Source organism: Hyalella azteca, unplaced genomic scaffold (genome assembly GCF_000764305.2).
Source record: "Hyalella azteca isolate HAZT.00-mixed unplaced genomic scaffold, Hazt_2.0.2 contig10672, whole genome shotgun sequence".
In the NCBI taxonomy this organism is placed as follows: domain Eukaryota; kingdom Metazoa; phylum Arthropoda; class Malacostraca; order Amphipoda; family Hyalellidae; genus Hyalella; species Hyalella azteca.
The window spans coordinates 441,957-463,288 of NW_025940701.1; the positions used below are offsets into that span (position 1 = coordinate 441,957).

At 39.8% G+C, this 21,332-nt stretch overlaps 1 protein-coding gene across 1 annotated transcript; it reads left to right on the forward strand.

The window, feature by feature from the left end:
* Positions 1 to 1,744: 1,744 nt before the first annotated feature.
* LOC108671348 (MFS-type transporter SLC18B1) lies at positions 1,745 to 20,882 on the forward strand. Its single transcript, XM_018158882.2, has 3 exons — positions 1,745 to 2,330; positions 6,605 to 6,663; positions 18,995 to 20,882. Exon 3 carries the CDS (start codon positions 19,401 to 19,403, stop codon positions 20,763 to 20,765), a length of 1,365 nt encoding a protein of 454 aa, XP_018014371.1. The 5' UTR covers positions 1,745 to 2,330; positions 6,605 to 6,663; positions 18,995 to 19,400; the 3' UTR covers positions 20,766 to 20,882.
* The last annotated feature ends 450 nt before the right edge of the window (positions 20,883 to 21,332 follow it).

The following is a 21,332-nucleotide window of genomic DNA, read 5'->3' on the forward strand; positions in this document are numbered from 1 at the left end:
TCATAGTTTACTTGAGTTATCGCTGTGGACCAGTTATTATTTACAGTTGCTTTGCAATTTGGCACTCATTGATGTGCTGAGAATTCCTTCGCATCCAAGAAAATCGATCTTTGCTCTGCTGTGTTGGACCAGCTGGCAAGAAATAGGGACTCGCTGACGTTCGATTGATTTCACACTTGCATTCTGGTAGTTATGGTTCTTGTCATTAGAACCGTTTTAAGAAGTAATTTCATATTCAAATAATTTTTCTATGTATCCTACTCATGATGGTACAACGAACGAACTATCTGGAACCGGAAAGCGATCATTCCTACCTCTGTCGATGATCCTACAGCTTCATGTACACTTTTCTTTATAATTTTGAAGAAAGTTCGACGGAATCGAGTATTACGGCTAGTCCGAATCACGTTTTGCGATAAAAATGTTTCGTTCGGACGTGCTTTTGCCTGGGCGTGGCGTATATGGCGACTGCGACTTAGGCGTCGCGAGACTAACCCCCAAGCACATCCAGTTCTAAAGATCGATATGGCCTCCCCTCACAGCCTGTAGTGCCTGGAACCAACACAGAGCAGAGCGTAAGGTTAGGTGGTCTCAAGGAGACTGCGTGGCTGTAGGTCCTTCTTTAGCTCGAATAAACGATAGTGTTAGTGATTATAATGAAGACCAAGTGGTGAATGTGTGAAAACTGACCAAGTTCTTTCTTATGTGTCGAGTAGTCACTTCAGTGCTGGAAGCGTGAAAATATAAAGTCGATATTGTATTTGTTTATGCTGAGGTGCGGTGACGTCAGTCGGTGAGCTTGGGATTACCGTGCTTGTGGACGAAAAGCTGGATCAGTATTGCTTGCCAGTTTCTAGGCGTTACCGTATATACAAAGTGAGTTGATACATCTTTAAGTTGTTTAAATTGATTTCTAATATTCATATCATCTGTATGAGGACTGAAATTTGGGTGTTAGAAAATGGGCTTGTTACCGTTCTATTTCACGATGGCATAGCTGTACTGTTATTACTGTAGCTATAAAATCACACGGAGTTAAAACCCGTCCTATTTTTTATTTGCTTATGATAAGGATCGCTACAAAAAATTGACAAGAAAGATATCAGTAATTCAAATTTGAGTAATCAATCCGAGAAATTTATGAAGAGGGCGTTTTATTTTATTAGAATAGTCATTTTAAAATGTACAGTTCGGCTCACAGTGATCAATACACTCTAAAAGCCACTTATGTATTTTTAATTTTGGTACGTTTGATAGTGTAAGAGCGTATCAATACAGATTTATCAGAAGTGATGGATTAAGTAATAATTCTTAAATTAAAATTTCAGCAGGATTCAGATCACACAGAGGCTTCGTTTCTACACAACTAACCTGTGTGTAACGAAATAGCTTGCCGGAAAATATTTACATAATGTAATAAATTGTCTGTAATCTATCCAATCTGACTTGATGTTCAGATAATTTTTTTTGCCAAAATGTTAACATGACCACCATTGACTTTCTTCACTGGTTCTATGGAGTCAAAGAAGGTGGGCGGCTGATCCAGGTCAGATGCAAGGCAAGCATCTACTGCTAACCCAATTTTAATTTTTACGAGATCCGGCCCTAGTGCGGTTGAGAGCTGCCTTCCACAGAGCAAACGGCTGCCACAGAGTCAATATTATCTATTCGTTCGTTACTGTCTCATTAAAACAAAGGACGATAAATGCTGTTTCCAATCAGTAGTGATCCCATAATAATTTGGTACAGTGGAAAATTTCTCATACGTGCTCAAAATTTAGAGCACGACTACGGTAGTGCATTCGTCTGTACAGAACAGTGACTCATTCTTGCAAGCACTGTATGAGAGTTGCCATCGTTTACTTTTTTGGAAAGTTTTTCTGTCGCTATTACAATTGTTTCGACATTTTGAAATGAATCAATTGTGGTTTTCATATGGCATCTTGGTATATATGCGATTAGAGAAATTTTGTTAGGTTAGTTTCTATTTGAAAATATGCTAAATTTCTCTTAGTCGATGCCTCAAGGTATATATAGGCTATACGGTATCCAAGTCTTGCAAAATCAATTAGTCTCATTGAGTTTTTGTTACAAATAATTAAAGCATCGATAAAAAGTTTGTAAATGTGTAGTAGCGCTTTACAATAGTATTAAAAGATTCTGATTAAAATCTGGAGAGAGTTGGCAACAACAATAAATGGCACGTGCATCAGCTGTCGAAAGTTATGACGTCACTTAGTAGTTGTATGATCGTTGTTTAGTGTGGTTGTGCGGCTCTCTTGGTGGCTCCTTCCTGGATTATTGCATCTACTTCACAAGGCTCCTACAGAGTAAGAAATTATTTGTCTTTCTTCCATTACGTAATTTAATGCTGCATTTACTTCCATCTGCTATAGAAAAATTTATCACTGAAAGTTACCAGACCGCAACATTCCCGTTGCCTGCAGCCGACGTCACGGCTTGCGCATTCCTCTAGCTCCTTCACGAACTCTGAAGGCAAAAAAGCGGCGTGAATATTACTTTTTGCATTAACACTAATCAGTTAGATTAGTGTGCTTGATGTAATTCAAGATTGCATATTTTCTAAAATGTTCCAATTCAGAAACTTGTTTATTTAAGTAGGAAGTATCGACAATTACAGTATAGGCTCTGTTGCTGCAGCATGTAAAATTACTCGATCTCTCTATTCGTTTATATTTTTCTGTTGCTGTTTCGTCTAACAAGTATTTCGTCTGGCAATTTAAGTATCGAAATGTTTTTCTATTTTAAGGCTGCGTAATCTATTTCTCTTTGCCCTGTGTGGGTAGATTTCTTTGCAAAATTTTAGATATTTTAAGAGCCACCAGGGTAGATACGTTGAACTGTTCTGTTCTTCAAGCACAATTTGTGAATTTTAGCTTCTTACGTTGAATTACGTTGTATCATTTCGAGATCTTAATCGTTTCCTCATATTTTGAATCGTCGGTATTCTTAACTTCTTTAAATTTAATTTCTTGTATATTTTATATGTCTGAAAATCTGCTCCACTGGACTTAAATGATTCGGTTAGGAGAACAGTGTGTTAGATTCAGCTTAGTCTGGTTAAACGCTGCGGATTCTTCTGAATTCCTTGTGCCTACCAAATGTATGTATACGCGATAGAAAAAAAACTGTCTGAATTTACCGACCAAAAATAGATCAGAGGTTTAGCAGACCACTGTGAATCAATGAGTTTTCGGTGGCCACATAGCTCCAAAAGTCTCCAACGTCGGTTTAAAAAAAAATCTGCCCAAGAAAGACAGTTTATAGATCTCCTGTGATCTAAATGTAATCCTGTGTGTCACGAAAATTACAAGAATCGGCGACAGGCTAAGCTCAGCCTATTCATCAGCGCCAACACTAAAATAATAATATACCTAATGATACTAATTTACAAAATCGCACATAAGAGTGCGTCGCGCTGCTTCTCGGAGCGTAGAACTGCCAGAGCAGAGCCGTCGAGCGTCCCGGCTATTGACTAGCGTTCATCCATTCATCGATTCACGCGTACGGTAAAGCCAAGCGCTATTCGGAGCCTGGTTACCTAATACGAGCTGAAGTTCTGGAGCAGCTCAATAGAGTAGAATTACGCCCCTTCCCTTGTTGGAAAGCTGACGAGTATCTTTCTTGATTATCGTTTATCTGTGCTGACTGGTCGCTGCTTTCTGTGGAGGAAATATTTATTGCCTTTACTCCATTGGTGGATGTTAGTTGAGGGTGGCTTTTTTTGTACTTAGAGGAATTTCATTCAATGGTTTCTTTCCGAAGAGATCTGTTGATACTTGACACGTAGAGCCACTAGTTGGAGCCCCAATAACATTACAAATCCGTTTTTAAAATAAGAATTGTTGATAGTCGTAATTTAGACGAATTATTCCGGATTTGTTGATAGTCGTAATTTAGACGAATTATTACGGTTTTTTTTTAATCAGAGTGTGACTTTTAAGTATTGCATTACATAATTATGATCAATCTAGCCTTGTATCTCGTTTAGTTTCAAAATATTACACAAGCATGTAAAGAAAGTCTCAAGCTACTGTATTGCTCCTCCATAATTCCGCCCTGCAGGCCCTGCCTCATTTGCAAACTTTCGTTCCTTCTCGAAAATTTAAACGAAAATGAATTTCTATCGTTGTATGTATATGTATATTTACAAACGCAAAGCCGCAATAATTTATTTTTGCTTTTCTGAATTGCGTAAGGTTTGCCCGTTCAAAGAATTTTCTCATTTTTATCTTGGCATGATAATTTCTTCGCCAAGAACTATGGATCAATTAACTTATTTTTTGTCAATTCATGGACCCTTTTCCTTTAGAAGATTCCCCCGTGTAGACTAAATTCTTTTGGCAAGTCTTTATGAACGCAGTCTGTTTTGACGTTAGATTTAAAACGTATTCAGATGGTCATTCCGCGGCTCGGCGTGAAATGCTTCATTGTTAATCTCAATGTTTTGAGATCCTTGAAATATTAACTATTGGTAGCGGCGCGGAATGCTTCCTCATGCTGCTCAAATTTCGAAATTGACCTAAATGTCTCTCGTATATAACTTGATCGTTTTTAAAGTAGCTATGCTCTCATACATAACTTAATTTTATTTAAACTCTATCAAAAATTGACTAGAGGGTTTGTCTTGCTGTCTTGTTTATTTTGGAATTTTTTTAATTTGTGCGCTTGCCGAAACGTGAAGAGGTCACGGAGTTCGTTACGATCGTCAGGCTGCCACACACAACGAAATCTACCGTCAATCGTCGGCGCTTCGGAACTTGCCAAGTCTCTAAGTTCGTTCACCTGCCGTAGAGACCGAGTGTAGATTTTCGCTACCCGTGCCTCTATCTACCGTCATAATTACTGTACTATTCTCTGTAATTTTATTTCACTTGATACGCTCTGGTAACTAAGCAGGCATTTAGGGTTTACATTTCTGTGGTCTAATTCATGTTGTTACTTGGGTTGAAAATTTTCACCTTGAGCTCTCTTAGTTTCTCTTGAATCATTCGTGGAAGCTGCAATTTGTTCGTTGGAGGAGCGTGTTTTGTTTATGGGGTTTGAATACACCGAACAAATAAAGCCCCTTTTCAATATCTATTTGAGTAGCTTAATTTAGTTTTTATAATTTATTATCCTTTCTTAAATGATAATTTGAACTAAAAATCTTGAACAATTGCGATAAGTCACAGAATTTTCATCCTTCTGAAGACTAATCTCTCACACGTATCGTGGGTATTACGTTTCAGATCTCGGCTGCGGTATAGGTGCAATCCGCGATGGGAAGTTGATCAACTGATGGTACTTTTTAAGCGTTTATATTGCAATTGTTTGGTGAGATTTAGAAAGGTTTACAATGCTTCCAACACTCTTACTACCGATCTGTTTTAATCTGCCGATCGACGTCCTCAGAAACCTGCGAATCGGCGAAGATCTGGAAACTTTCGAAGATTCTTCTCATTAATATTTCCTGGAACCGGTGATGAAGTAAAAACGCGGTATAAACTCGTCACACACCGGATGTTGAGAAAATACTTTCTTTATTGCTTGAAACCGCATCTAGAATGCTGCATAAAGTTTCTGACTTCTTTGCTTTCCTTTCAAATCGTACTGACTTGTACCGGTGTTTACCGCCATGCGCCAGAAGCGCCCACCCTTGTGTGGAGCTCAGTAATGAGTGGGCGTGCTGTTTTCTGCCCTGTCTTCCTTCACTGAATTTATAGTTATCGGTTCTCTCGATGATAGAAAAATACCTCTGGGCGGGTTTTGTTCGTATCCGGAGTGATTCGCATGGTCGATTACCGGTATTATTCGATCGTATTCAAGTTATGAAGTTATATTACTCGTATACTAACTGTAATTAGCCATTTTGACGACATGATTTCCTGCCTTTACAGGATTATTGGAATCAAACATCGCCAATATTCATCAGTAAATTATTCAGAAGTCTTGGCGGATAATAATTCTATATAAGTATATTATTCACAGTATTTTGACGACAGTCCCAAACCATAACTGTCCAATTAACCTGCAGTTGCATAATTAGTCTACAATTTTGAACAATTGATTTTTTATATGAACTGAATTTCGAGCCACTGGTCATTGAAAGACTCTTGATTTTCGTTGAACAATCAAAACTTTTTGACCATGTATGCTGAACTATAATTTAACGCTTCTGAGAATAGATGAACTGCGAGCAAACTGACAGCTGATGATGGAAGTTTTATCAGTGTAAGCTGTTTTGTTGTTGCTATTATATACCTTTTCCCATTCATAAGTGGGTTTTGTGTGTTAATCGAGTAGCGTTCTATATTTTGTGGAAATCTGAGCGCTTATTCGTAATACTCACCGTGTCTCGATATCACCTCGCTCTGAAATCATGGTGAAGAAATCTTGAAATCGGTAAATCGACATTAAAATTAAAGGCTCCAAAGGAAAAATTTACCTATACGAAGCATTTTTTTGAGTTTTAATTTTCTGTCGTTGGGCAGGATTACTTAGGTTATAGATATTTTTTTTTGCATTTGTTTGTATCCTGTAAGTTCGAGGAAAAATATAAAAATTTCACTTGTTCAAATTCTAAAATTTTCATTACTTTCAGGACTCCCATCACATCCATCACGTCCAGCATGCCAGCTTGAGATGCTAATGTTACCCAAGGTGAGTAATGATTATTTCTTCAATAACAATCTTGACAGGCCTAAATCATGGATAATCTGATGCACCTCCAGAAGTGGATCCAACAGTTCATTAATCTATGCTCTGGTTAAAATCCACCAAATCGCTATTACCATCCTATATTTTCAAAACTCGCTAAGTGAACGTATAAGTACTTACGCACTATTTTCTTGTCTATGATTGGTGGATTTGGCTTGAAAAGGCCGTCAATGCATGATTGGCGGATGAACTTACGATCTCTTAACTTTTTTTGAAAGTATGGGCCCTGACGCCGATATCTCGACAAGTCTCTCGCGGTTAACTGGAAGCTCAAGTTTCTCTTGGATGTTGTAAAACGCGCTTTTATCTCCAGATTTCGGGGGTATCGGGTATCGAATGTCTGCCGCTTGCCATATGGAGACGGGCTTGCTCTTGGTATTCCTTATATGCTTAGGGTTCTTTACTTCTCTTCTAAAAAATATGTATTGTATGTAGGTACTTTGCCCCAAGCATCCTTGTTAACGCTCATTTATTGAATTTCGAACCGTTTGAAACCATGGACGTTGAACTTCTGATAGGAAATTTCTGTCTCCTCAGAGAATTCGCCAAGGAAAATTTTCATCAAAAATGAAGGGTTTTGGACTGACAGCAGATTCTTTGTGTTCCCTTACAAGTTTAAAAGCTTTTTAAAAATAGCGATTTTTTTGTTCTAATTTTGATCAGTTTAAATTCGATTTTTTCATCTTTAATCAAGCCTATTGCTTTTCGCCGCATTTGAGGGAATGTTCAAAGCCAGTGCTGACTGTTGATGAATTGACGAAGAATTGCATCGCTACGTTTTTCTACCTTTTAACTTGACTTTTTAATATTCATATATGGTTCTCTCTTATTTCATATAGTAGTATAGGACCTTAAATCGATACCTATTTATGTTATGCTCTCTTCCCAATATTTAAAGTAAGCTGTAAAACTACCAAATTTTCTTCTGCATGTAAATTTTTTTGTGATTTTCAGTACTGGCTGGCTTAGATTTTAAGTTAGTGTTAGCGGTGTTGTCCATTGTGTTTATGTTAATAATTTAATTGGTAGGCATGAATGATCTGCCACGGCTTACCGTAGCTACTTTGGAAATTGTTCTCAATTTTTTATTCGATATGAGGCATATTGAGATTTTTCTCATCTGACTTAATTTATTCGAGACATGTCGTATATTCAGATCCACTTAAAAGTGACGCTTCATCTTGAAATTTCCTGGAAACGACGTTCATTTCTATTTTAGATACGGCTTGTGTTGTAATCAACTTCTTGATTATATTCACTTATAAGTGAATTAAGCTGGTATTCTTCAATGTTGCACTAAGATTTTGGCCCAAGGTTGTTGTAGCGGGTCGTTACTATTGACTCCCAAAGCCTGAACTTGGTACTTGAGCTGTGTCACTTTCGCAGACGCCACACAGTGTCTTTTGTTATTGTATATGTCAGCCAGCCAATGTCTATTGTTACAATATATGTCAGTCAGCCAGTATGGCCTGGAATAAGCTGGTATTCGTGGCATGAATGTCATTACAATAAAGATGACGAATGTGATGGCGAATGTGAGGTAGAAGGTGAAGAGGTCCGAGTAGCTCTCTCCCCTCTAGTGGCCGCGAAGACCTCATAATATTTGTTCTTTAACCCGCCAGGTGAAGAGAGGGGAGCTTTCCCCGAGCATAACCTGAACGCTGATGAGGCAGGTTGCGTTTCTTTTGTAAATCTAACCCTCGCTAACGCCTAATTGCAATGGAAGTACGTTGTCATCACTAGTGTTCACTTGTTTAAATATGTCTTCTTACCGATTTACCAAGTAATGCTTTTTCTCTCGCTATAGATATTGAAGCGGTGATATGTTAACATGATGGTTTGAAAGCGGGTTTGGATTGAGCAGCTCCAGAAATGACCAGAAATTTTAATGAGCAGATGCGTTTGAAACTGATGCTGTAGGCACAGGTCTGCAAATTTTCATTTGTGAAAAGGCTTTGTTTCTATATATTTTACCATGATTTTAGCTACGGCCTATCCTTTCATTTTATTACCATCAAAGTTTAGTGGGAAAAAGATGCAAGGATTCGCGTCATTTTCAGATAGGGTTCATGTCGCTGCTCTTATTTTGGGATGAAACTAGAAGAAATCGGATTCAGGCGCCTACATTTTGATGATCGCACGATCAATTCACAATATTTGGGCAATGATTCTATTTTATAGACTGCATTCCATTAATTGGGCAATAAATCTTCCCGCTTGGCGGCTTCCTCTGGTGCGCCTCCGCTGCCGTTAAAAGTATTGCATTTTTATTACATTTAATCACGACTTACCCATTTCGCAATAATGAAGTCCTTGACCACCGGGAGTTTAATCCAGTTAAAATATTCCTAAACCTCGCCGGTCACGAGATCGGGCAAAGGTCGCGTGTCAGCTGTTAATGTGGCTGCACTGTGGAATCTGGAGCTTCATTGCACCAGAAGAGTTTTTATTGAACATTCAAGTCTGAATTGGCGCACGAGCTCCAACGGAGCGAAGAGGTGGGCGTTGGGACCCGCTAGCTTGTGTGGCACGCCGCTCCCCGATGCTGGTGCTACTGGTGGTTGTTCCTCTGCTGCTGCTGGTGGTGGTGGTGGCGGTTGTTCCTCTGATGCTGGTGGTGGTGGTGGTGGCGGTTGTTCCTCTTCTGCTGGTGGTGGTGGTTGTGGTGATGGTGGTTGCTCGTACCTCTGCTGCTGCTACTGCTGCTGGGTGGTGGTGGTGGTGGTGGTGGTGGTGGTGTGTGTTACTGGTGTGGTGGCAGTGGTCGTGTTGATGTTGCTGGTGTGGTGGCAGTGGCCATTTTGATGTTGCTGGTGTGGTGGCAGTGGTCGTGTTGATGTTACTGGTGTGGTGGCAGTGGTGGTGTTGATGTTGCTGGTGTGGTGGCAGTGGTCCTATTGCTGCAGGCAGTTCAAAACTAGAGCAAGACGCTTTCAGCTGCCACCAACGTTGACCCCCATGCAATAGAAAGCATTTTCTTCGTTCTGGCTATCCAGTGGAAGGCGGTTAAATGTAAAAATAGCATAGTTTCCCGCATGAACTTTATTAGTGAAGAACCGGCACCTGGTCATGCGGTACCGGTACTTGGAACGCAATAGTTGTACAAATATTGGGGTTGTTGTTTTACCTTTTTTTTCTTATGTATGGCTGCCGTCATCTGATATTTTAAACTTAATTTAAACTTAAAATCCGTGGAAAATTTTGATACGGTGGTTCATAGCATAGTTAAGGTTTATTTTTATTTAAAATTTAACTTGATATTTGCATGTTAAGCTAGTCATAGTAAACCACATACAGTGGGGGGAAATAAATATTCGTACACTTGAAAAATCGTATTTTATTGTATGTAAGTACACAAACTAAACAGGAAAAGGGATTTAAATTATGTATAGAGACGCATAGTATTCAAAAATACTATCAAAAGAAATTAAATCTCAATGCAACAAAAAACAATGCAACATGTTCACTTTTCGGATGAAAAAGTATTCGTACAAAACAATAAATCCGCATTATTTTAATTTAATACTTGGTTTAATACCNCGTGCTAAACGTTCCAAATTATTCCATGGGTTCTATGTCGTGCTAAACGTTCCAAATTATTCCATGGGTTCTATGTCGTGCTAAACGTTCCAAATTATTTCATGGGTTCTATGTCGTGCTAAACGTTCCAAATTATTTCATGGGTTCTATGTCGTGCTAAACGTTCCAAATTATTCCATGGGTTCTATGTCGTGCTAAACGTTCCAAATTATTCCATGGGTTCTATGTCGTGCTAAACGTTCCAAATTATTTCATGGGTTCTATGTCGTGCTAAACGTTCCAAATTATTTCATGGGTTCTATGTCGTGCTAAACGTTCCAAATTATTCCATGGGTTCTATGTCGTGCTAAACGTTCCAAATTATTCCATGGGTTCTATGTCGTGCTAAACGTTCCAAATTATTTCATGGGTTCTATGTCGTGCTAAACGTTCCAAATTATTTCATGGGTTCTATGTCGTGCTAAACGTTCCAAATTATTCCATGGGTTCTATGTCGTGCTAAACGTTCCAAATTATTCCATGGGTTCTATGTCGTGCTAAACGTTCCAAATTATTTCATGGGTTCTATGTCGTGCTAAACGTTCCAAATTATTTCATGGGTTCTATGTCGTGCTAAACGTTCCAAATTATTCCATGGGTTCTATGTCGTGCTAAACGTTCCAAATTATTCCATGGGTTCTATGTCGTGCTAAACGTTCCAAATTATTTCATGGGTTCTATGTCGTGCTAAACGTTCCAAATTATTTCATGGGTTCTATGTCGTGCTAAACGTTCCAAATTATTTCCCATCATTCTCGTGAGAATCAGGTTTCGAATTTTATGCTTAGAGAATTAAATTTCCGATTGTAAAAAATTAAGCTTGTTGAAGAATTATGTTGAAAACGTTTAGGCAGCATTCTTAATGTTCCAGATAATGTATCGCACTGTCGAACTAAGGTTAACGTCGCTTCAAGTCTAAGTTTTTCCGCCAGATAATGTTTTTGTCCCAATGGAATATTTTCCTATTGACGTCTATTAAAATCGCTTCCTAGTAAATGTTGTTTATGAGAACGGCGATTGGCCGGGTTGATAGCGTGAACCGAGGTCCGACGTGTTTACTCGTGACTAGTTTAGTAATACACCGCTAATTAGCTGCGTGGTACGAGACATCCCTATCGGTATCATGAAGTATCACCCAAAGTTGGTCCATCCCACCTATATTGGTTTGTTGGTGAAATGCACAACTTGAGGAATCACTATATACAAGCTTTATCATTCAGTTTCCAGTTTTTTTAACGAATAATTTGGTGTGGAGTAAACCGATCTCCACCCCAAACACTATGATCGATTCTAACCTATAAGCCGGGCTATTTTAACCACGTAAGGCTTCCCTCTGGTGTATAACAGCTCTTGTCCCTCTATCATTATAGTCTTTGGGTACCGTCCACCCTCAAGCGTTTCATCGGGGGCGACTGAATGGCTTCAGCTTCAGCTCTATTATATCATAGGTAGCCTCCGTGGAAGGGTATTTTTAAGCAATATTGGGTTTTAAAAGTCGGAGCACAGCAGATGGGAAAACTTAGTGTTTTTTAATAGAAAAATGTTTGAATTTTTTTAATAAAAAAGCCTTGTGGGTGCTAGTGAGTAATCAGAACTGTGTTAAAATTTTTTTGCAAAATTTTACTTATCGCAAAAAAGTAGTTACAGCATTGAACTGTTGATACGATAATGGGTAGTATAATTGATGAGTATATTATCAATAAGTTCCCTTTCCATCGTCTCGTAGGTTATTGACAACTATCAATTAACTGCAAGACATAAAACGAATGAAACCATAAATGCAGTGATATAGTTATTCTGAATGATGCCCCCACTTTCATAAATTTATTTAGGTATACATTTAAAATGAATGATTTATACACCAATGTAAAAAGAAAGACATACCATTTTTTAACCTATTAAAAAAACTGAAACGGTCGCTTGAGTTCTCGCACCAGCCAGCCGCCTTTGTGTTTCACTGTCCCTTGTGAGTGACATGGCTATACTGTGCAGCACAAAGTTTGCTGCGTACTTGAGCTTAATAGAAGTGAGTCGCAAGTTACACTTACAATGCAGCGGGCATTTCGTCTCAAATTCGGTATTGAACCACCGACAAGATAAGCATTAGCCGTTGGCTTAAGTAATTTGAACAAACTGGAAGTGTGTGTAAAGGAAGAAGCTCAGGCTGACCGCGTGTATAAGTTTTGGTCGCAGTCCACGCAAGTCAGCAAATAAGAGCTAGTAAAGAACTTGGCATACCCCAATAAACTGTATGGAAAGTTCTACGAAAACGTTTACTGTACAAGCCCTATCGATTACAACTTGTGCAGGCTCTAAATACAGTAATACCTAATGACAAAGTGAAGCGCATTGAATTTTGTGATATGCTACACATGATGATGATGGAAGCTAACGGATTTCTACAGCGCATGGTTTATAGCGGTGAAGCTACGTTCCACATCAGTGGGAAAGTCAACTAACACAATATTGACATATGGAGTGTGCAAAATTCAAATGCAACATTGCAACATGAAAGACTAGCCAAGATAAACATGTCCTGTGCCATATCTCGTACAAGGGTTTATAGACCTTTCTTTTTTGCGGAAAGAACTGTGACTGGAATCAGTTATCTGGACATGTTGGAACAATGGCTGTAACCTCAACTTGCTGAAGATCCATAGGACTTCATTTTCCAACAGGATGGAGTTAATGCATTCAGTTAGCTGATTTTTGTGTTTTGTTCAACTCGCTGAGGCATATTGACGAGTATGTTGGCAATGGCTTGGCGTATGTTCTACAAATAAGGGAGGGTACTGGGACAACCATTATAAAAAATTGAACCAGACCCTCTTGCATTCACACTTCCACTTTCCCTAAATGTGTTCACCCACGTAACAATCGATTTCCGATCAGTAACTCGAACCTGAAGCACGCATACGGAACTGAGTACGGAATGCTCGTTGAGTAACGGCCATTAGAAAAGTACGCCTTGATGGCAAACGCACGCTATTCCTTTTTTTAAATGCATAGTGGCAACTGACTAGGCGGGACACAAAACTTCACAACCTTGCCTTTAATATGAAACACTCTCCACCCTTTTTCTATAACGTCTGGCTGATAGACGCGAATTACTAAACAGGAAGTTTCCGTTATCATCTTGCATTTAAGTGTATGGCTCGTGTAGCTTTGCCCCGACGATACACGGGTGCACTGGTGCAGTGACGAGCGGTATTCTTGATACCTGTAATACCAGGGTGACTCTAATGCCCTTGCAGGTATCGATCTTCAGCAGTGCACTCAATACACACCTCCTTAGAAGTACTCCACTCCCCTGCAGTGAACACTGCACTCTGCTTCACTCTGCAGTGTCTGCACCTCGCTGCTGCGTGCAGGTTATAGCGTGGTGTAGTCGTCTTATTAGCCGCTTCTGACAGCGTCGTTACTTTGCAGCGTCGTAAAGCCCCTTCATCGATTGTTGGCCCCCTCGATACTGCGACTCAGCGTTGCTGATAAGGCACTTTTACCAGTCACTGACACGTTTTTTTCGCGTATTGCTTCTATACTGATGGCCAGTATATTTCTCATGCTTCTCCTCAATCACGTTTCATTTGTAGTACAGTTGCACACGCATAATCGAATGACAGAAAATCATCTGAATGTCAATATATATTGCACGCAGAAAACTCTGCCACCTATTCTTTCTTGTGCGAATACTTGTACCTAACCCATGGTAGAGGTCCAGTGTTGCCAGGTGCCCAATAGCTCTTGTCAGCGGTGAGGTGAAAGGCGGCGTTTAGCTGTACCAGCCAGCGCGCTGTGGCGTACAGAAGGTCGCGTTATCCACAGTGAAATATGCAGTTTCTATGCATGCTGCCCCTTATGGAAGTAATATTCATTGGATTGACAGCAAAATGGTGTAGTCTACGAAAAGCTAATACTCTAAAATCTGCACATGGAGCGCGTGATATGTTGCCACTCTCGCCAGAAATAAGACTGCATTTGATCTTCGGCGATTGGTGCTTCGTGGATGCGCTTTAAGCAAGTTCGTTCTGCAAGGTGACTTGTGATTTGAGTCGGCGCTCTCACAATTCCTTATTTATGCGTGATAATTCCTATAATAATTCATAAGATTTTAATGGTGTATTTTCTTATAGATTATTAAATAGCATCGCATTAATTACAAGAAAATAGAAGCTCAAGTTTTCATGTGACTAATTTTTACGATTACGACGGTCACATCTTCGTATACCGTGCCTTCGTTGGTTTATTTTGCTTTGTATTTGTTCGCAGTTTCAAGATATCATGATTACGGGCGCTTGTTGGCCACCAGCTGCGCACTATCGCACTGTGCTCAGTAAAGGTCGCGCCTTGCAGAGGAAGCTTTCATCAATGACGAGTCTCGCGTTTGCTTGCATGCACTTCTTCCTGTCGAAAAAAACGAGCAGGCTATGCGCGGCGGATAACAATGCGAGGCTGTCCGTTGTTTCCAATCATAATGAATGAGATATGTACTCTTAATTGGGAACCAGGAATAATTTCCATGCCGACTTTCCCTCGAACTTTCGAATTTTTAACCCACGCAGTTATGTGTTGGTCTGGTTCTGAGTTATCATAAATTCGGAAAGGACGCCAATTCAATAGAAATTTACTTTTATATAATGAGAATGTTACGGCCAAACCTCCTAAATTTCTATAGAGTTCTCGATTGCATCAACTAGTCTACTTATACATTGTTCGTGCTGCATTCTTAATTATCTATTCTGGATTCATTGGATTTGTTCATGCCTGGCATTCCGAAAAATACCGTCTTCGTTGTACCTTTAGCTGTCTTAACTTAAAAAATGTTTAAAACACACAACCAACCGTGAGCGTGTTAACATCACTTAAGATTACTCTGAAAGCTGCAGTTGTACTTGGATGTTAACAAAGCGCATTTAGGACCAGGATTCAGCCACTTATTATACTTTCACCTGAGTAATGCAGGTGTGTAGGCATGAATGAAAGCTGTTCTCGCCCCCACATCAGGCCGAGGTGAATATTGTGGGCGTGTCGCCTAGAAAGCAGAAGTGTGTTATACCGGACAATATATGGGTTGATAGTTGGTAGTTACTCATTCGCTTATAATTTAATATATAATTCGTTCTATAATCTCCTGAAGATAGAACGATTGATACTGAAACTCGTTTCTTGCGAGCACTCCGAGAGGATAGCTAAAATCACTAATAGGATTTATAGGAAGATATGATAAATATGGAGAGAAACTCGCTACCTGATGAAGGTGCCCACAAGAAGCACCTACATCAATGAATTACCCGATCACCTATAAATTTGTGGACCAGCTAATGACGACATCGACCTCATGTCATGGAAGATTTGCGCCCTAATGTACCAGTTTTTCCCGCGAGTCTTGCACTTTTCCACCATTGCCAGAACATCATTATCGCAGTTCTACGAAGCAATGTGGCGCAGAAATGTTCGCAGATTTTTAGCGAGCTTATTACCTCGTCATTACTGGCTTGAGAGCGAGGCTCTTCTGTGCTACGATCTTAAGTCGGTCATGACTTCCGATGTCATTTTTTGTTCACATTGCTGTGTCGAACCTTAGAATTTCTTTTATCGGGATCGATTTCTTGTCTCTTGAGCTAGCGTTCAATCGTGGACTGGCAAACGTCTTTCTTTCTTCGTTATTTATTCGTACCCAGACATTAATAGATAAGCAATGCTTTGCAATGGTTAATTTCGCTACTACCCTCAATCTTCGTTGCATTATTATCGTCATGAACACTTGCTCTATTTTTTATTTGCTTAACAGTACCTGATTGCACACTTGCACGCAATGCTGTGTACAAACCACTTGTTGTGTGCTCGCGTGACAAACTGCTGCATGCGAGATCTTCAACACGCACTTCGCACTTTAATTCTAGTCTTATTTTAAACTTTAAACAGCTTATTAAGGAAAATTGTGTTTATCGACTCGAAGGATGGTGATTGTAGCGGTCGTGTTTGCAATACGTATTCATATGTTGAATGATCTCAGTACCTTACAAACACAATATAGAATATTGGCTTGTAAAATGATGAAAATAGTGTGATCAACCACTTTCCAAGTCGGAAGGTTCCAGTAGCAACCAAAGGACCACCAGGATATCCTCATAAGAAATTCGTTTCTTGAATTATTTTAACCGCTCCATCGCCTGTAAAATTACTGACTGCCTTGAAATTCAGGCTTTGGATAGTCAGCGCTCATGATGTGGTTTGGTCGAATGTTCGTATAATTTTTTCCCTTATCTGCTTGTTGGCGACTCGTTGGCCTAGCAACTGATGTGAATCAGGGAAACTTGTTGTCTTGATTGCATAATTTAGCACATTTATGAGTAATATCTGATAATGTTTAAAAGTAAATATTGTTACATGTTCACTCGTCGCATGACAGTGTTGATTACAACGCTTTAATGCTAAGTAGAAATGTGAGTTGGTTTGCTGCATGTAGTTGACATGCATACGGCTTGGTTTCAGGTATGCTATGACACGCGAGTGCTTGTTTATCGGTATGACACTTGCGCTTCTAAATAAATTCTTTTAGAAATTACCTTATTTCAGTTTTATTTTCACGAATATTCATAGGAAGCGATGCTTGATTTTTTTAGTGAGCTGAAAGTAGTGAACTCAAGTTTATACTGAACCGGAGGACAATATTAGTTTTTTGCGGATGTCGATGACGTGACGACGTTGCGTTACAAATAAAATTTCAATTTCATCGTCTCTCCTTGTGACTTGTGAGTTGTGACAACTTTGCAACCAATAATTACTAATCGAATATTTCACTTTTTGGCCGTTAATGAATGATATTTTGCTATGAAAGGTAATCTTATATTAAATTAATTTTAAAGAGTACTCAAAATATATTTTTCTTTATTCACACATCTCCATCATCTTATGAGGTTATTCATATCAGTCAGCCTTCAAATGATGTAGTTTTTTATGACACTGTTGAAATTAGAAAACGAGTTTGGCGTATGCTGAAGTAAACCTATTCCGTAAAGAAGTTTCTCATCAAGTGTATTTTATAATATTATATCTCTTGCTACTACGAGTATAGGACCCTCGCCGTTTAATCTTGTCATCTTTGATACGCTCTGCGATAGTTTTATTAATATTTTAGAATCCTTGACGTTAAATACTTTCACTTTTGATAGATTATATTTAATATTTCTAAGTCTTGTCTAACGCCAACGCTATGTTTTACAATCTACAGCAGTAACAGCACTACAGGCTATCAGGACTGAGGCTGGCTACTGAGTACTGGCTACAGTCTCTCAACGAGCGAAATTTAAATCGACAATTTAAGAAGCCGAAATTAAATTCTGGCAACGGTGCTGTTTTTGGCTTGTTTCTGTGTTTTATCGTTGGCGCTCCAAGTATGAACGCGTTCAAGAACAGACTAGATAAAGCTATAGTAAAATATATGTTCAGATTTGAAATGCCTAGCTCCTTATCGAACCCGGTGGAAGTCTAGTAGCTATTTCAAACTATCGTCAGTCATGAAAATATCCGGTCAAATGACACGATATTAGATCTTCTGTGAACAAGGCGTGAAAAAGAAAAGAATCGGCGACATGCCACAACAGGCCTACACTTCAGCGCCGAGATCACTATGTTATGTTTTGTTGTTATGTTATTTGTATAAATTATATAATGATGCTCGGTTGCCGGAATGCTGTTGCTGCCCACCGAGTTCACCGACTCGAATTTCTTAGTTCTATGTGCTCGTATCTTGGATACAATTGTTACTAGTTCAGATTTTATCGCAATCAAAAGACGTTTGGTCTTGGATATGAATTTTAGTTGTAGAAATGTTTCAGCGATGCAATTTGCCATTCTTCTCGAAACGAGGCTCTAGTCAAGATGTCACTGTTAATAATTTCGTATCATTCGTTAAAATTTCCCGTTCCCACTATTTGTTGCTAAATAATGGTATAATTTACACTTATTTGATTTTATCGTCCTTTTCAATGTATTAAACTTTACCGGATTGAATATTTCGTTAATGCTATTGATATCATGAGATGTCACATGAATTTGAGATCTGACAGATTTGTTTCATGCATGTAAACTTTCTTTACACTAATTTCATTCTAGTATCTGAGCTCTGTTTATCTTGAAACAATTTTTTAAGAATACCAGAATTTCCCCAGCACGGCTGCTGAAGTCAAGAATTTTTTTTTTTTTAAACGTCATTTTATCTATTTCTGGCTGTGATATTTGTATTTTTCTATAAAGAAAACTTATGCAAGGAATGTGGCAATGTAACTGTAATAGGCCTGTGATGGAGCCAAGTGTTTCTCATGCCGCGTCTTCCAGTCAATGTTTATTGGTATTTGTTCTCTGCTGTGTCAGCCGCGGCAGGGTTCACACTTTCGCCGCATGTACATGAACCGGTGAGCATGGCGCCGCCGGTGCCTAGTTACAATGCAGTGCAAGTGCACTATCCTACTGCAGCTGCTGATAATAGTTGCTAGCTTAGACTGGGCGGCTGAACCTGCATTGTATTTCCACCTCCATGATACTCGCTCATCTTACATTCCTGTTCGTACGTACAAGTGTAACAGAAGTCATTAACCCAATTTTTTTGTCAACAAATTGCGCCTGCTCGTTTTTTTTGCTCAATTGTTTTTCATATTTTTATTAACGCGCATGTGTTTTGTTGCCTGCATAGTGTCCTCCAAACTGCAGAGCGTCCCACCTCCACATCGCCCCACCTCCACGAGACCAGCTTGGCACCACAGACAACAGCCGCATTTGGGGGTGCGGAGGGGGGGAGGGCGAGAGTGTAGCTCCAACCTTGGCTCCAGTCGACTGCACAGTGCACGTGTGTCTGCTCATGTGACGACAGTCTGTCCTCACCAGTAGTTTTGTCTGACATCGCCACAGTAAATCTCATGTATTTGAACGTCTTTAGAGGATTCACAATTCGGACAGCTGATTTAACAACTTGAATTGTTTTCTACAAAGCTAGATTGCGAGGCACACATGCTGAAAAAGTGCTGTTCGCATAAGGACAAGTGTTTATAGACGCTAAGCAGTGACGCCGGTTCCTCGAGTCTGAGGTTCGAGCATTCACGATGGGAAACTACACCCGTAAACAGTGGTTAACGCTCATCGTGTTCTGCATTGCACAATTCTGCAATGCCGTGTGTGTGTCACTACAAGCACCATTCTATCCACATGAAGCTGAGATGAAAGGTGCCACAGCCACGCAGTACAGTTTCGTGTTTGCAGTTTTCGAACTTGTAGTGTTCACTGTGTGTCCAATATACGGACAGTTCTTGGAGAGAATAGGAGTCAACTTCATGAACAATGCTGGAATTTTCACAGTTTCAGTATCGTGCATTTTATTTGGGTTTCTTAACCGGATGAGCGGACCTACTGTTTTCTTGACATTCTCGTTCATCATTCGGATAATAGAAGCGCTAGGTAATGCCGCCTTCATCACCACAGCTTTCAGCATTATAGCGCAGGAGTTCCCCTTGAATGTTGCTTCTGCTTTTGCCACTCTGGAAACTTTCTTCGGGCTTGGTTTGATAGCGGGACCCACAGTCGGAGGCGCTTTGTACGAGTTGGGAGGCTTCACTCTGCCATTTGTGGTGCTCGGCTGCGTCTTGATGGTCGCAGCAGCAATGGTGTGGTACTTCTTACCTGTGGAAGGTAGTCTCAACAGACCAACTTCAAGATACTCGGTGTTTTCGCTTTTGAGGAAACCAAAAATATTCCTTTTCGCCTTCACAACAATGTCGGGGTCTATCAGCGTTGGCTTCTTGTTTTCAACTCTGGAGCCCCATATACGTCCGTTGAATCTAACTCCTCTGGAGATCGGCCTAATCTTCGTATTAAACGGCTTTGCTTATGCCGTTTCTGCGCCGATTTGGGGCCGTTTATGCGACAGATGTCTTCCAGAGCGAGCTGCTACAACGATGGGGGCTTTAACAGTCACTGTGGCTTTCTTGATGTTGGGTCCTTCACCCATTCTTCCCATAAAAAACAGCTTACCTCTGTGTATATGTGCCTTGGTGATTCATGGCCTTGGCTTCGGGGCCCAGTTTGTGGCCACTTTCAGCGGGACGCAAAAGGATGCCGTCGAGGCTGGGCTCCCTGACGATCTCACAACCTACGGCCTCGTGTCCGGACTCTGGAATTCTTCTTTTGCGCTTGGCGCCTTCATCGGGCCATCCATCGCCGGGGTCATGTTTGATACCATTGGATTTGGTTGGGGCACCTCCATCATTGCCCTGCTTCACTTATTGGTGGCCATTGTCACAATCTTCCTATCTTGCTACTACCGCTACTATCCAGACGAAGATCTTTCTGAAAGAACGTCTCTTTTGCAAAGATCTGCAAGAGGAAGTGAATCCGCAGACTCCACGTATGGCAGCGGCTGCAACTCAACCCGCGTGTCTCGCGAGGATATAGCTATAGTTACTGTTGATTAAATTATTACGCTTAGAATATTGTGACAATAATGGCTTTGTATATTTTTACTTGTTGCCGTATGCCTCACAGTCGAAGAAAGGCTATCGTAAGTCAAGAAATTTAATAGTTTCGCAATTTTCTGTAGTGATTCCTAATCATTAAGAATGAAAGGTTTTTATTAGTGATTTGATATTAAACTCCGATGGCGTGAGATGAATTAAATTTTATTACGAATGTACATCCAGCTTCTAGAATTTGACCTTTACTCGATACTTACGAAGAATCCTAGTTCTTACACTAGACTAGTTCACGAAATCCCTTGATTCGTGTTTAAGCTGCTAGCTTGAAAAATCACATCATGTTCATTTCACATTTGAAACTAGATTGCAACTAATGCAGCTAATTTTCTTCCATCACGAGATATGAAATGTATGAAATCATTCGTACTTAGAGTTATGTGCTTGTTAGTTTGTTGAAGAAGTCTCGACTGTATATGGAGGACTTGTATAATATTTACAGCGTTTGTGTGCTCGTGCATGCGAATCAACTCCTAATCTATCATGTATCGTTTATTATTGTTATCAATG

Excerpts from the sequence above, each read along its gene's own strand:
- LOC108671348 (XM_018158882.2), top strand. The coding sequence starts at position 19,401 with ATGGGAAACTACACCCGTAAACAGTGGTTAACGCTCATCGTGTTCTGC.